The 15,429-nt window shown below is 35.9% G+C and overlaps 1 protein-coding gene and 1 non-coding gene across 7 annotated transcripts; one reads left to right on the top strand and one right to left on the bottom strand.

Moving 5' to 3' along the window:
* The first annotated feature begins 9,228 nt into the window (after window positions 1-9,228).
* On the top strand, window positions 9,229-12,447 carry LOC104233115 (bet1-like SNARE 1-1). Of its 6 annotated transcripts, none has more exons than XM_009786426.2 (6): window positions 9,229-9,531; window positions 9,654-9,717; window positions 11,045-11,192; window positions 11,883-11,939; window positions 12,032-12,091; window positions 12,168-12,447. In XM_009786426.2, exons 2-6 carry the CDS (start codon window positions 9,704-9,706, stop codon window positions 12,255-12,257), a joined length of 369 nt encoding a protein of 122 aa, XP_009784728.1. In that variant the 5' UTR covers window positions 9,229-9,531; window positions 9,654-9,703; the 3' UTR covers window positions 12,258-12,447. The 6 variants fall into 6 exon arrangements, with proteins under 6 accessions (XP_009784728.1, XP_009784733.1, XP_009784729.1 ...); XM_009786431.2 differs by having other exon boundaries at window positions 9,298-9,457; window positions 11,054-11,192; XM_009786427.2 differs by having other exon boundaries at window positions 9,300-9,457.
* A 1,109-nt stretch (window positions 12,448-13,556) lies between these two features.
* TRNAG-GCC (transfer RNA glycine (anticodon GCC)) lies at window positions 13,557-13,627 on the bottom strand. Its single transcript has one exon. It is a non-coding gene; the product is annotated as a tRNA-Gly (tRNA).
* Between the last annotated feature and the right edge of the window lie 1,802 nt (window positions 13,628-15,429).

Here is a 15,429-nt window from a genome sequence, read left to right as displayed (position 1 = left end):
TTGGCCGTTTAATGAACCTTCACGGCCTCTTCCTAAAATAACAATACGTTAGACTCTTTAGGACGCGCCTTAATAAATCTTACCTTCTTAAACTCGGGTGCACATTTATGTGACCCAAATCCAATTCTCAACGGAGTCGAAATGTGTTTCTAATCACGGGTACATTGATTGTGACGTGGTTCGAGATGCGTGTCCATGACGTTGCAAATTCATTTTAAAAAATAAGAATGAGATGAACCTCGCCAAATAAAATACAAATTGCGGGGCCCTCAGTAAATATTTGCTTTAAAAATTGTTTAGACTTCGGGATGGACCGTTTAGTAAAATTCCACGGTCCTACCCAAAATAAATACGCTAGTCGCTTTAGGCGCGCCTTTAATAATTTAATTTCCTTAAACTCGGGTGCACATTGATGTGACCCAAATCCAAATCTCAACGGAGTCAAAGTGTGTCGACGACCACGGGTACATTGATTGTAACGTGGTTCGAGATATATTTTTATAACGTTGCAATTCTTGATAAAAATAACAGTAAATGATAAAAGCGGTTGAAAGATAAAATTTGCACATAAGTTCATATTGTATTTAAAATCAGATAAATAAGCCAAATATAACAGTTGAGCGACCGTGCTAGAACCACGGAACTCGGGAATGCCTAACACCTTCTCCCGGGTTAACAGAATTCCTTATCCGGATTTCTGGTACGCAGACTGTAATATAGAGTCATTATTTTCCTCGATTCAGGATTAAAATTGGTGACTTGGGACACCCTAAATCTCCCAAGTGGCGACTCTGAAATAAATAAACCAATCCCGTTTCGATTGTCCTTTAATTGGAAAAAACTCCCTTGCATCCTTTCGGGTGCGGAAAAAGGAGGTGTGACATTCACCATCGAACTTTTGTAAGTAACCAAATGTTCATCCCGCTTCGGAAAACTTGAGTTCGCAATCACTAGATCGAATGCCTTGGTAAAGTCCATCAACGAAGTGCCCCCTCCATTTCGCTCCCTAACACCAAAGCCGCCATGCACCTTAGTATAACCAACTGCAGATGACCCAATATGACCATTGAAATCTCCTCCTATGAATAACCTCTCCGAAGGCGGAATACTACGAACGATGTCATCCAACCCCTCCCAAAAACGCCTTTTAATCTCCTCATCCAAGCCTACTTGCGGCGTGTACGCGCTAACGACATTTAAAGTACACTCACCCACCACCAATTTAATAGTCATTAGTCTATCATTCACCCGCCTGACCTCTACCACCGACTCTCTAAGATGGTTATCTACCAGGATACCCACTCCATTCTTACCCCTCAGGACTCCAAAGTACCATAACTTATACCCATCCACATTTTTCGCCCTCGATCCAACCCACCTAGTCTCCTGGACACACATTATATTAATCTTCCTCTTCTGAAGTATCTTGACCAACTCTATAGACTTACTCATTAGCGAACCTATGTTCCATGACCCGATTCTCAACCTATAGGCTCTCTTGCCCCCTCTACCTCCTCTACCTCCCGTCCCACACCCTGACCCCGGCCCCACTCTCTGTCCCACCCGAGGACATGCCCTTAATCTATCATCCCAGATTGCAACCACTAAGACTACGACAAATCTCAAGAAGACTCACTAGTGTACAACAAACAACGAATCCAACTAGAAGGAAACAAGTGACTACAAGTACACTAGTTGAATGATTGAACTATTGTGAACCAAAGTAACCTCAATTTAGCTAACACCAAAAGGGAAACAGTAGAACGGGAGGTACCAACTCCCGAGAACTAAACCTGTGTTGATTTGTTGTACTTGATGTAGTTGTACACTCGCGCACCGCTTCCCACCGCCCATTGTGGATACTCGTCCTGGTTGCTCTCCTTTGCTAGTGCTCGAGCGCCCAACTTCTCTCCACAACTTTGAGAATTTCCCTGAAAATACAGAAAATACCACGACCCGAAAACCAAAAAAAGGGTTGTCACCACTACCACTAGTGTAGCCCTGATAGTAGTAGGGGAAATGTTGGGAAAAAGCAGAGAACTACACAAATATCTAATGAAATATATTGCCAGAACACTTGATAACTACTATAAATTAAGAAATAATGAGTATTCTTCTATAAATTAAATAAATCGAAATTATACTAGATGAAATAAAACCTTAAGTTGATTTAAAACAGTCAAATATGAATAAAAGCTAAAACTTAACGAAAATTTCTTGAATCAAATAGTAAAAATAACCAAAACTCAGTTAAAATCAACCAAAAACCAAGTTGAATAAGATGGAATAAAGTTGGATTGATTGAAAATCCGTCAATAATGAATAAAATCGAAACTTTAACAAGAAATTTCAAGAATCTAACAGTAAACAAACCTGTAAGTGACGGAGCAAAGCAAGGGAAAAATTGAAAATAAAGACAGAACGAAAAAGGACAACGACTTTAGCCCTGCTTTGTTAAAACCTTAACTAAAATAAAACCCAGTGGAAAAAAAATTCTAGAGAAGGAAAAGGAGTACACATGTTTAGAAATACGCCTTTTGGCCGCCTCGTTAAAAACCTTGCAAGGAAAATCCAGTGGGACAAAACCTTGTAAGGGAAAAAGAGTACAACGCATATTAACTCCTCCTGATGAAAGCATCATTTCACATCCTTGAGCCTCCGCATCCCAATTTTGTAAATATCGGTAGAGATTTGGTGAACAAATCAGCCATATAATCACTTGAATGAATATGTTGCACCTTGAAATCATCATTCTTGTATATATGTAACATCTTCATATAATGTGGTGGAATAACCTTTTCAATATCTCCATAGAGGTTAAAATTCTCGCTATCACATTATCATACTTATAGTTATAGTAAGATATATATGTGCGCAAATTGCACTTAGCATATGATACTTCAGGACCACGAATTATATATATTTAAGCGATTTAAATACTTCAGGGATTGTCATATAAGTATAGTCAAATAAGTCATACAAATAGACTTTAGATTTATTTCAAGTTTTTATCATTCCAGACATATAAGATACATGAAACCAATTATATTCGAATTTTGTCTCTTCCATTTGACCAATATTTTTGTGTTTGTATTCGACAGACTTAAGATCCTCATCTATACTTAACGCTATCATAGATGTCGTCGAAGAATATTTTATATTGGTCCCGACCACCTTTTTTCATAAATACATGACATAGAGATCTCTTCATTTATATTTTCAGGTACCTGAACCGCTCCTGAGATTTTATGAAGTATTATATCATGTGATCTTCTAGATCACATGCCTCCTTATTTTGATCATTTTGATAATTTGCTCATCTTCTTTATCAAGAATTTTATTTGAATTCGATTTATCTATATGCTTTAAGCGTACCATAGACTTTGTCCTTCTTGGTCTTATTCTAATAGGAGCATTTGCAATGAGAATATAGTTACTTTTTTTGGTCTGCAAATGCATCTGGCATGCTTTGCAATATATTGCAAATGGATTATCTTTTTATGAACTTCAAGTTCATAATATCTTATTCGAGAATCTAGATGTACAAATAATAATTCATTCCACGTAACTTTTTTTCAACTGTTTATCTTGTCTTCCCCTCATGTTAGAAAAACTAACTTTTTTCTTCAATTTTGGGAACCCATCTTTGTGCATTATGATATTAATCAAAATATTGTAACAACCCACACGGTCATTTTATGAGTTGCCGCTCCGTTTCCTCTCATTTCTGCTTCCTTATGTGTTGTTCAGCTGTATTTCATCATATCATGTTAGTTGTGTTATGTTCGGAGTAATCTTAGAGTGGAATGAGATACTTAGTCTCTTATTTGGAAGCTTTAGTGGTAAAAGTCTACGGAAGTTGACTTGTGAGTAAATGACCTCAGAATTTGGTTTTTATAGTTCAGATAGATCTGTTAGGTGATTTGGTACTTAGGAGCGTGTTCAGAACGTAATTTGGAGGTCCGTGGTAGAATTTGTCTTGAATTGGCAAAATTGGAAATTTGAAGTTTTCGATCGGCAGTGGAATCTTGATATTGGGGTCCAAATGGAATTCCAGAAATTGGAGTAGGTCCGTAGTGTCATTTTTGACGTGTGTGCAAAATTTCAGGTTATTCAGAGATGATTTGATAGGTTTCGACGTTGTTTGTGGAATTTGAAAGTTTATAAGTTCTTAGGCTTGAATCCGAGGTTGATTTGGTGTTTTGATGTTGTTTTGAGCGATTCGAAGGCTCGACTAAGTTTGAATGATGTTATGGAATGTGTTGGCATGTTTGATTGAGGTCCCGAGGGACTCGAGTGTGTTTCGGATGCTCAACTGGGCATTTATGGACTTGAAAAATTGGCAGATTTGCTGGTGTTCTGTTGCAAAAGGGTTGTTCTTCGCAATCGCAAAGAGGGGGCCACGATCGCGAAGGCTTAGTTGGGTCAGAGGTGGAATTGTTCTATGCGATCTCCAATTGGGGTATGCGATCACGAAGGTGTGTTGAGTTGGCTAACGCAAACGCGTGGCTAAGGTCGCGCTCGCGAAGAGGGATTTGGAGCGGTCGTGAGGTGAAGGAATTGCTCTACACAATCGCGTAGTGAGGGTCGCGTTCGCGTTGTTTGATGAGCTTGTTATCAACGATCGCGTATGTGTTTCTGTGATCGCGTAAGGTAAGTTGAGGGGCAGTCCATTTTTGTGCTTCGCGATCACGAGGCAAATTTCGCGATCGCGATGAAGGAAATAACTGGGCAGAATGTTTAAGTTCAAAAACGAGGGTTTGAGTTCATAATTCCAAAATTCAATAGAAAGCTCAGGAGAAGGCGATTTTAGAGGGAATTTTCAGAGGAGTGATTGGGGTAAGTGTTTTTCACTCAAATTTGGTTAAATCCCATGATTATGTCTTCATTTTTATCGTTTAATTTGAGAATTTGGGGTGAAAATTGGGGAAAATGGAAGAAAATTTGGAGAGTTGATTTTGGGGATTTGGATGGCTATTTGATGTAGGATTTTGGTGAATTTGATATGGGTAGACTCATGAGCGAATGGGTTTTCTGGTTTTGTGATTTTTATCGGATTTCGAGACGTGGACCCAGGTGTCGGATTTGGCCAAATTCGGGATTTTCGAGTTAATTTGATTATTTTTGCATGGGCTTTGTTCCTTTAGCATGTATTAATGATGTGACACTGATTTTGGTTAGATTTGGAGCATTTGGAGGCCGAGTCGAGAGGAAAGGGCATCACGGATTAGAGTTTTGATCGGTTTGAGGTAAGTAATGATTGTAAATATTGTCCTGAGATGAAACCCCGAATTTCACATCGTTTCACTACTTTGAGGTGATGCACACGCTAGATGACGAGCGTGGGGAGGCGTGCATCATTGGGGATTATGACTAGGTCCGTCCCGTACGACTAATAAGTCGCATATTTGACTAAAAACTATTTGATATCATTGTGTTATTGAAAGTATTACTATGTTTTGGGCTGAATACCATATTTGGGCATCATGCCAAGCTGCTTGGATCCTTAGGGGCTTTTTATACTGCTATTCCTCACTGTTTTGAGTTAATATTTGTACTCAGTCATGCTGTATTTTACTGATTTCATAACTCAGCCTTATTTACTCCATTTTGATACTATAAATGATATTTTTGGGCTGAGCACCCTGTTTACTGTTAACCTGAGTGGCTTGAGAGATTTTTGACCGAGTGTGGTGGGGGCCCCATATTGTGAGGATATCATGGGATTGGGTTGTGCGCCGCAACATGTTGTACTGATTTGTGATATATGAGAGGCCGGTGGCCTGATTTATTATGCCATGAGATGGCTTGTGATAGCGCTTGGGCTGTAGGAGCCCCTTCGGAGCCTGAACACCCCCAATGAGCGCGGGTACCCAGAGTGAGTGATATATTGTTGCCCGAGGGGCTGATTCTGATACATGTTATGTCTGAGAGGCTAATTACGAGTGATTGTGAGATAGCCCGAGGGGCTAGTTCTGTTGATATTATGCCCGAGGGGCAGTATATGATACATATTTTGGCCGAGGGGCTGATTATGATTTCATCACTTTTTACTCTAAACTTCTTGATTCTTTGTTGAAATTGTAGAAAGACATTTTTCGAAGTATTTTTACTGAAACTGAGTTTTTATGAGATAATTGACTTCTACATTGTTTTGGAACCATATCGTATTTGTTGTAGTGCTATGACGTGGAATTATCTGATTTCTTACTGCTCACCATTCATTTACTTTTATTACTTACTGAGTTGGCATACTCACATTACTCCCTGCACCTTGTGTGCAGATTCAGGAGTTGCGGGTCTTGATAGCGAGTGCTGATTGCCCATTCAGCAGGTCTTGGAGTCGGCAAGGTAGTTGCACGGCGTTCGCAACCCTTCTCTTCTCCCTCTTATCTTCCCTAGATTATATTAGTATTGTTCCCAGATTTTGATAGATTTTATTGTACTTGACAGACCTTGTAGTTGCTCGTGACTTGTGACACCCCGATGTCGGGCTCGTGTTATTTTTTGCACTGGTTATTTAGGCTTATATTATGAAATTTTGTTAATTAATAGATTAAAATGACTTTTATGAAATACTGGTTGGATTTGGGGTTTGTGTCGGCTGGCCTAGTTTCACGATAGACACCATCACGATCGGATCGATTTTAGGGTCGTGACAAATATATACTGCACATCAATAATAATAAGATAAAATTATTTGGTTCCTGACCCTGAACCACTTGTGAGGGGAGAATGTAATATACTTTCGTATATAACCTATATCAAACTACTATAGATAACTTTGCTCTCATAAGAAATAGTTTAGCTATTAAGTGGAGGCACTCAATAAATCATTTTGCTAAACCAACTGTGATGTAAATCATCTTATCAAGATGAACTATCTTGAATAGAAAATCTGAAAATTATGCTCCAAATTAAATTATTGAGCAAGTTACCCTCCAAACACCATGTTGCGGGTTAATAATAATCGCACATGTAACCATCTCATTGATACATCTTATGTAGTATACATGGCAGGTGAATGAGCCCATATTCACCATTGATATTTCTAGCATTCATGGGATCCAATCCCAATTTTAGTTGGTCTATTAATTAATGAGAACAAACAACATAAGAGAATTCGTATAGAACTTTCTAGTTCTTTAATATTTACCCATGTGAATTATTTTTTATTTTTTTCACATCATACTTTAATTAATATGGCTAAACCAATTATACCAATTGGATAAATTTTCAATATTGATAAACTTCAGGTTTACACCATGACATGTGTAATTATCAATAAACTCCAAGTTTATTATGATACGAGTTTTTGTATCAATAAACTTCTACTTTATTGTAGCATTCTTTTATTTGTGTAGTACAAACTGAAGAATAAAGCGAGTAGCTTATCACATACATATTACCCCGCTACAAGTTGTAGTAATAGAAGATATTAAATCTTTCCTTTATTAATAGTCTCAATATAATCAACCGCTTTCGCGAATACTTTAGAAACTCAATAAGTTTCTTTGAGACTTACTACGATACAATACCTTAGGTAATCAATTTTATTTCTCCAAAAAATAGCATAGCTGACTCTTCCAGAGCTTTTGATTAACTTTGTACTACCAAATATTTATCAATATCCATATGGTGAATATTTCTTTCAAGAAGAAAGTTATACCATTATTGTCATGGTCAAAATTATTATAGGCAAGATATGTTGCTTCCATTACTTTTGCCCTGTAATAGTCACATTGCTATACTATTTTGGCATAATCACAATAGATACATGATCATGACCATTTATGATCTCATTCTAGAGGTGAGTGTGGTATATTCACTACCACTAGCACGTTCATATTCTTCCAAGAATGAATATGTATTCATAAATCATATATTGTCACATTTCACATCATAAATGGATCATAATCATCTATATGTGCTTTACAAAATCTCATGTCAAATCGATGACAAATATTACTTTCACAGAGTGAAAGATTATTTTGAGAATTCTTATTGTTCTCATTACTACAATAGTGACGATGGTAATTTCGTAAATTGCCACGTCTCTAACCATTGATAACTTTACGATAATAATTTTGTCTCCTTTCAAGACTTATCACACGTTGCTATCATATTAAAGGAGAATGAAGCAAATTCAATGGGACGTGTTTTAACTTCTTGTGCTCACAATCATACATGAATTTGATCATGGCAAGACATAGAATTTTTACTACTTCGGGTGGTTATAATTTCTTACAAACTCTATTAGAGTTATAATCAAAATTTATTGTGTTTGTTTGTATTTAAAGTCAAATTATAAAATCTCAAGAATTTTAAAAGAGAAAAATAAGGTAAAATACTTACCTTAAATCCAGAAATTATTAGTGAAGGAAGTTCATGGAACAATTGACAATCATTATGCTAAATGTTATGTAGTTTAGCATGATGCACGTATCCCAAAGTCTTTACTCAATTAGTTAGAGTCTCGTGCTGATAACGTGTTATGAAACAATAGAAGAAGAACAGTATTATAGAGAAAAGTCGAGAGAGAAAATTCTTATTGATTTAGGATGAATTACAATGGAATAGAACCCATCTATTTATAGGGGTAAAGTGACTTGGCCAAAAAGTAACAAACCCTAAAATCTTTCTAAAGTATAGACATTCACCTTAAATAGAATTATATTTATAACACTTTTAAAGTTTTTTAGAATATGAGGATTACATTTATTAGTACTCCTATTTATTCTTTCCGTTGAAAAAAATAAAAGAGTTCTGAATATCAGAGTTAAAACCTTCTACATTTTGATCGATCCGATTGTTATTTTTATATTTTTAAAAATATAATTTATATACTTAAAAACATTACTTTCTTCAATCCCAAATATTACTAATTATTCGGTAATGTAAATTTGTGAATAAAAAGAACTACTATAAATCACAAATGTAATTATTAAAAATATGTTTATTAATAAATATAAAGTTGTGGTCCTAGTTGACTCTCTAAATAATACTCCATTCATTCATTTTTTTTGTGTGTTACATTATTACCTTATAATTAATTTAAAAAAGAATTACATATTCATATATTTGAAAATATTTATATTTAAATTTTACTTTTATCTTTTAACCACAAAAATATTATGCCGTGTTTAAGATTACAAATATAAATTTTCTTATATCAATACAAATGCTAAAGTGAGTAGCATATTAAGATTATAAATTTTAAAAGTATTTGAAAAAATTCGGTGCTAAATTATACTAGGTCACATAATAAATTGAAATTAGAGAGTTAAATGTGGTCACATATTTGGAAACTGATAAAGTATTTTAGAACTGGCAGCTTGGAGTATTGGCTGATAAATCCATTTGGTTTTCCTAATCTTCCCGGTATAAAGCAAAAGGATTTTAGAGTCCTATTTCACCCTCAAAAACTACAGTGTCTCCGTTTGGCGATCATCTGCAGGCAATTTCCACCTAAATTTCCAGCAGATCTGAAATTCTTCGTTTTCGATAATTCGTTGTATACTTCATTTTTGTGTATGATTTTTCAAATCATTTCTCGCATCTGTACCCTAGGGTTGTTACTTTGACAATCGTGATATTATATATATACACTGATTTGGCTAATTATTTGATCTATTGTTGCAATTCGCTAACAGGTTTCGAAGTTTCACATCATTCCTAGTGCGACCTCCAATCTCTGCTAGCCATGAATTCTCGAAGGTTCTTTTTTCGAGCTTTATCCTGTCTTTGCTCTTAATCAATGATTTTTCATGCAGATCATCTGATTCATCACATTAATTATGTTAATAGCATAGATTAAATCATTTGGTACCCTTTCTTATATCGAGAACAGGATCAGGTGATTTTTTTTTGAATTATCACGACACTGTGGTAAATGGACTTGCATAGATACAGAGGATTCATATCTGATATAACCGGCTCAACTAGTTTAGGATTGAGGTGTAGTTCTTTCATTGATATTGTGGTAATCAGAATATCCACATGCTAGCCCAAGCTTGTACTCTTTTTTTCTGCTTAACCAATGCATATTAGGATGCATTTCTCCATCTACCATGGATCTTGATATTACTTAAAAAACTACAACAATAATGACTCATTCCCAAGTAAGTTGGGGTCAGCTATATGAATCCTCACTATCCATGTTGCTCAATTTGATCTCATCTCAAACCTATATTTGACATGCATGACCAGTCAACTAGGTTGATATTACATTATTATGGCCATTATTATATACTTTACGACTCTCTCTTTTCCTTTTTTTTTTGTTTAAAGAAAACTTCCTGTGTTCTGCAGTATGTTTTAGAATCCTGTTAGTTCTCTTTCACAGTTTATTTGTATGATTTTACGCTAGTTCACTGGATGGACACTACTACCCGCAAATATATGTGACCTCGGTAGTATTTAGACCTCAAAAACAACCTTAAAATGTGTAATTAGGTGGCACATAGTTGATTTTATCTTGTTCCCATCCTACCAATGCTTTATTAGTGTGGACTATCATTCTTCCACCTCAATTGCTAAATCATGTGTTTTCTAAAGCAATTACATTAAGTAGAATGGATACAAGCTTTAAGCTAGTATATTATTTAGGACCAAAATTTGCTCTTCTACAGTTAAAAAGGAAAAAGTATTATGACCTAATCCTTCTTCATTTAAATAAAAATAAGAAAGTATTATGACTATATCCTGCTTGTGCATTGAATGTGTATGTTCCCCGTGCCTGATCCTCTTTTTATGTAGTATGAGATGTAAATATGGGACTATAGGCTTCATCCAACTTTGGTGTGAACTTTATCATTTCTGTTGCAGCCTTAGACTCTCATATTTTACATGGCCGGGGTAATTTGAAGTGGCAAGAAAACCCCAAAAAGTTGAACTGGCAACTTTGTTTCTAGCCTTTATCCGCGCTAACCTACTGGGGGTGGGGTGACTTCATAACCAGGGCTGCTTTTTGCTCTTGTAATTGTAAAAGAACATTCTTATTTGCACCCATCTCTTCCTATTGCTTAACAATCCTTGATTTTAGGGAACGTAGCAACAGAGCAGCACTATTTGATGGAATTGAGGAAGGTGGTATAAGGGCTTCGTCGTCATATGCTTCACATGAAATTGATGAACAAGAGAATGAGAAAGCAATGGATGGGTTGCAAGATAGAGTTAATCTGCTGAAAAGAGTAAGTCCTGCACATGTAGAAGCTTTTAGTTTTATTCAGCTTAAGTTTCATTTTCTATGTTTACTGGTCAGGTAAAAGAGCACCATCATTTTTGTTGTGTATTTGAACTATAGACCCCTCTTAAAGGGTGATTGAGGTTCCAAAGGGGGAGAACTTTTTTTGGTAAGTAGTAGTAGATGGAGCCTAACTATTTGATCTCTCATGGGGTAAAATATACACCATCTTCCTTGAAGAGAAGATTCCTTTTGTCTCTTCAATGCTATGTAGTTGTTTATATGCTCATTTCCCATGTTTGGCATGGAATGTTAGTAGACAACTGATGGTTTTGGGAGGTCAAAATTATTCATCTTTCAGTAATTTTCAATGGAACATACTATGCACCATTTTTAGAACATCTTTTGTGAAATCCCAGATTGAGCACACTCTCAGATATCCTTTTATGCTTTAGAAAGCTCATTTCTCAACTTATTGTTATGTATATTTAACTATGGTGGTCATTGATTAGGTTGGAAAACCTGTTTTTGCTTTTTGTTGCAACATAAGTATTTGAGTTCTTCTAAGTTTCTTTCTCTCTTCTGGATCATCATTCAATATGTGTGCATCAACTAACATTGCTGTGTTGTTGGCAATGAGCATCTTGAACTTTTGAAGAGTTTTAGATTTGTCCTGATGAAGTCTTAAATCCACCAGTTATCAGGTGATATACACGAGGAAGTGGAGACACATAATAGGATGCTGGACAGAATGGTCAGCACACTTCAATGAAGTAACTTACCTCATGCTTTTATGTTTGTTGTATTACTAAAATATGCGCAATCTTTTCCTGTATGGCTATTCAGGGTAATGATATGGATTCTTCAAGGGGAGTTTTGGCTGGAACAATGGATAAATTTAAGATGGTATGTAATATTGGACGATATGTAAACCAACTTTGCCTTGTATTGCAGAATCTGAACTGTCTTCTTTGCTTCTTAGGTATTCGAGACCAAATCAAGCCGAAGAATGTTTACACTTGTAGCCTCATTTGTGGTCCTCTTTTTGGTGGTATACTATCTCACTAGATAATTAGCATTGTGAACTAGAATATGTAGTGGTTTTGTGTGCAGAAAGAAATGCTGTTTTTACTCAAAATTCTGCTGCCAATTCCTCAATGTAAGAATTTTGTGACTTGTGGGTCTGTGTAAAAGATGTTTTGGTGCAACAGATGCTTTTCAGTGTCAAATGGAATATCAGTACTATGCAGTTAAACATTTTATTTCAGGCGCCTAAGTTGATAGAGAGCTAAAAGTATTGTTGTTTCTGCAGCAAAGGACATTCGTAAGATGGTAAGTTAAGGAAAGTTCTCCACAGCCCCTTTTACACACCTCGTACCTGGTGGGATGTTACGATCTGGGGTTGATTTTAAGTCGATCAATGAATTAATTACCACATGGAGTGGAGTCTTAGAAACCGAAGTTTTACTCGGTCACTCAAAGCACAGTTGGTCCCAATTTCACCGAATCTAGAGGGTTTCTTGGATGATTGTTGGAAGTTTTATGTACTCAAGAGATAAAAAGGATTTATACAATTAGGTCACTTTTAAACTAACGGTAGAAAGTAATGATACGTAGGTCTACAGAGGCGGATCTAGGATTTCTAGTAGGATTTCTAGAACATGGGTGCACCACGGAGGGGAAAAAAATGCTAAGTGGGAATTGATCTCTGCTTCTTTGATTAAATAATTAAGTATTGAACCAAGTGCACCATGCAACCTTTATGGAGCATGAGTGCCAATACATAATACTAGATCAATTCTAGAAAATATGTATATAAGATACCTAGTTTGACAGAGAGACCATGGGTTCACGTGCCCAGTAATATGGGCTATAGATCCGCCCCTGGTAGGAGAAGTTAGTATCTCGTCCAACCAGTTATATTACGTGATAGCACAAATACTCTTTTGCACAGTTTATACATGTGAGCTATAAATCGTTCTTTCCTAAAGTAGAATCAGGGTTTAGCCCGATGTAGACTTTTCAGTCATCCGCTTTGACATATGGGTATGTTCACATTTTCATTTTTTCTTCTATTTGTTGGTATTGGCATTGTTATCGAAAGATTAAGAAAATCAGAATTCGTGGCACAGACGCAATTGGCAGGTTTCAACTTGCAAAGGGTCTAGAGGGTGATTTTTGTTCTTCTTCTCTCCGAGCAAACACGGGGAGGGGGCTGGGGAAATTGTACTCAACTTTTGCTTTTGGAGTTGATCTAAATTCTTTCCTCTGTATGTTTCCGTTTAGAAGGAGAAGAATGACATACCGTTCTTTCAACTTTTTGCATACCTTAGTTCCAAAAAAGAAAGTTTGGCCCAAAAAATATACACTTTGCACCAGCCGGGAATCGAACCCGGGTCTGTACCGTGGCAGGGTACTATTCTACCACTAGACCACTGGTGCATTAGTAGTATAATCATATGATTGCTATTGATCGTAACAATATGATCAAGCTTTTGGTAAATAACCTCGTTCTAGCTCGTGTGCGAATAAACTATCTCGATCAATGCATTTGGTATCATCCAATTGAAAGTAGGCTACCAAGGAAAATCTTGAAGTTTAACCTTAATGAGATTTGAATCTTGACTCATAAGGGATGCAGTCGATTCCAGGGATTTCTCTTCCCTCCCTAAAATTCTCAATTGAGTATGAAGACTCTCTGAGGAGGGAGTGCTTTGTTCTGCTTAGTGCACTTTTTCAACGCAGATTTTCGTTAGTGGATGTCGCATACCAGATGTTTACAACAACGTAACCGTGATTAATGGACAAGTTTAAGTTGGCAAGGTTAGGATTAATTATTAACTGAGTAATTCTACTCTCCATAAGCAGAAACTTTCTTAATTTCATTTACAGTTAAAGATCAGCAGATAATTAAGTTTCTATTAGAAAAAAAGCCATAGAGAAGCTAGGAGGATGTGAATACTAACTGTTAGATTCTAATTAATAACGTAAGATATTCTAGGATTATTGCTTGGCCTTTTAATTTGGTCAAGTCCAGCTCGGGTCAAGGTCAACTGTTCAAGTGTGCTCGATCGGTCTAATATTAATCAAGGTTAAAAATTTTAAAACTAGAACTGCTGGCCAAATGGAACGTACATGCTTCATTGCCGCCATTCTGGTTTAAATATACATCATAACCTAATAAAAGTGGATTCTTTTAAGTTTCTTTTTATTTAAGCCATCACCGAGGAGGAGGTTCCTGAAGTGATGGAGGGGGTTTGGCAAGACCCCTACCATGCATGCATATAGAAGGTAAAGATGACAAACCAGAGGCGGCTTATCCCTCAGCCACTAAATGCGGCCGCTTTAGGCCTCACAAAATTAGAGCCCCAAAAGCTACCCTTTTTATATGTAATTAAATATTAATTGCATTTATTATTAAATAGTGATAAGAAATTTTTTTAATCATCTTTTGCTATCTTGTCACCAATCCTTAGTAACATAGTTTAATTTTTTATATTGTCTTTTTTCGGAGTTGGTTGAGAAAATTCAAATGAAATAAAAGGCACTTAAATCTGCAGTTACGTTCTAGTTCTTCTTACTCTAACTTGAATAAATTTTATTTACAACTCTTACTTTGTAAGATATCTTCTTTCAAAATCTCTATAGGCACGCTTCAAGCTCGTAAAATATTTATCATCTTTGTAAATACAAATTTCTACATGATTGTTACTTTGGGAGGCAATGCTATATAGTAAGTTATGTTGACGGTCATGTGAAAAGAAAAAATTCAAAATTAAACTTAATAAAATCTTATCAAAGCTAAGGTTAGTAATGTTACAACAAAGATTAAAGGGATTGGTTACATCATCAAAATGAAATTGCATCTTAAAAAGTAAAAAAAATAACTTCAACAAAAATATCTAAAATAATTAAACAAGTTGGCCTCTTATTATATCTTGGCCTTAGGACACCAATATTATTGAGTTGCCTCTGTGACAAACACGAAAGGTGTACGTGAATATATCTGGAGAAACTACATTCTTCTTTTCCAAGTAAACAAGCCAAACAGCTTTTTGACACCAACAATTTTCGTTTTAATCTTCTCATAAATTAAATAACAATTTAATTGTTTCAAATCGTATAGGATGCTTTAATTTTCTAAGATCACTTTTACCCATAAAAGAAAAGTAGCTGCATATACATATATATGGCCGGTATACAAGTTTTTAACTTGAACAAATGGAGTTGTAGCTGCATGTGTT

The sequence above is a fragment of the Nicotiana sylvestris genome, chromosome 9, assembly GCF_000393655.2.
Source record: "Nicotiana sylvestris chromosome 9, ASM39365v2, whole genome shotgun sequence".
Taxonomy (NCBI): domain Eukaryota; kingdom Viridiplantae; phylum Streptophyta; class Magnoliopsida; order Solanales; family Solanaceae; genus Nicotiana; species Nicotiana sylvestris.
This window is presented reverse-complemented; position numbering and strand designations above follow the sequence as displayed.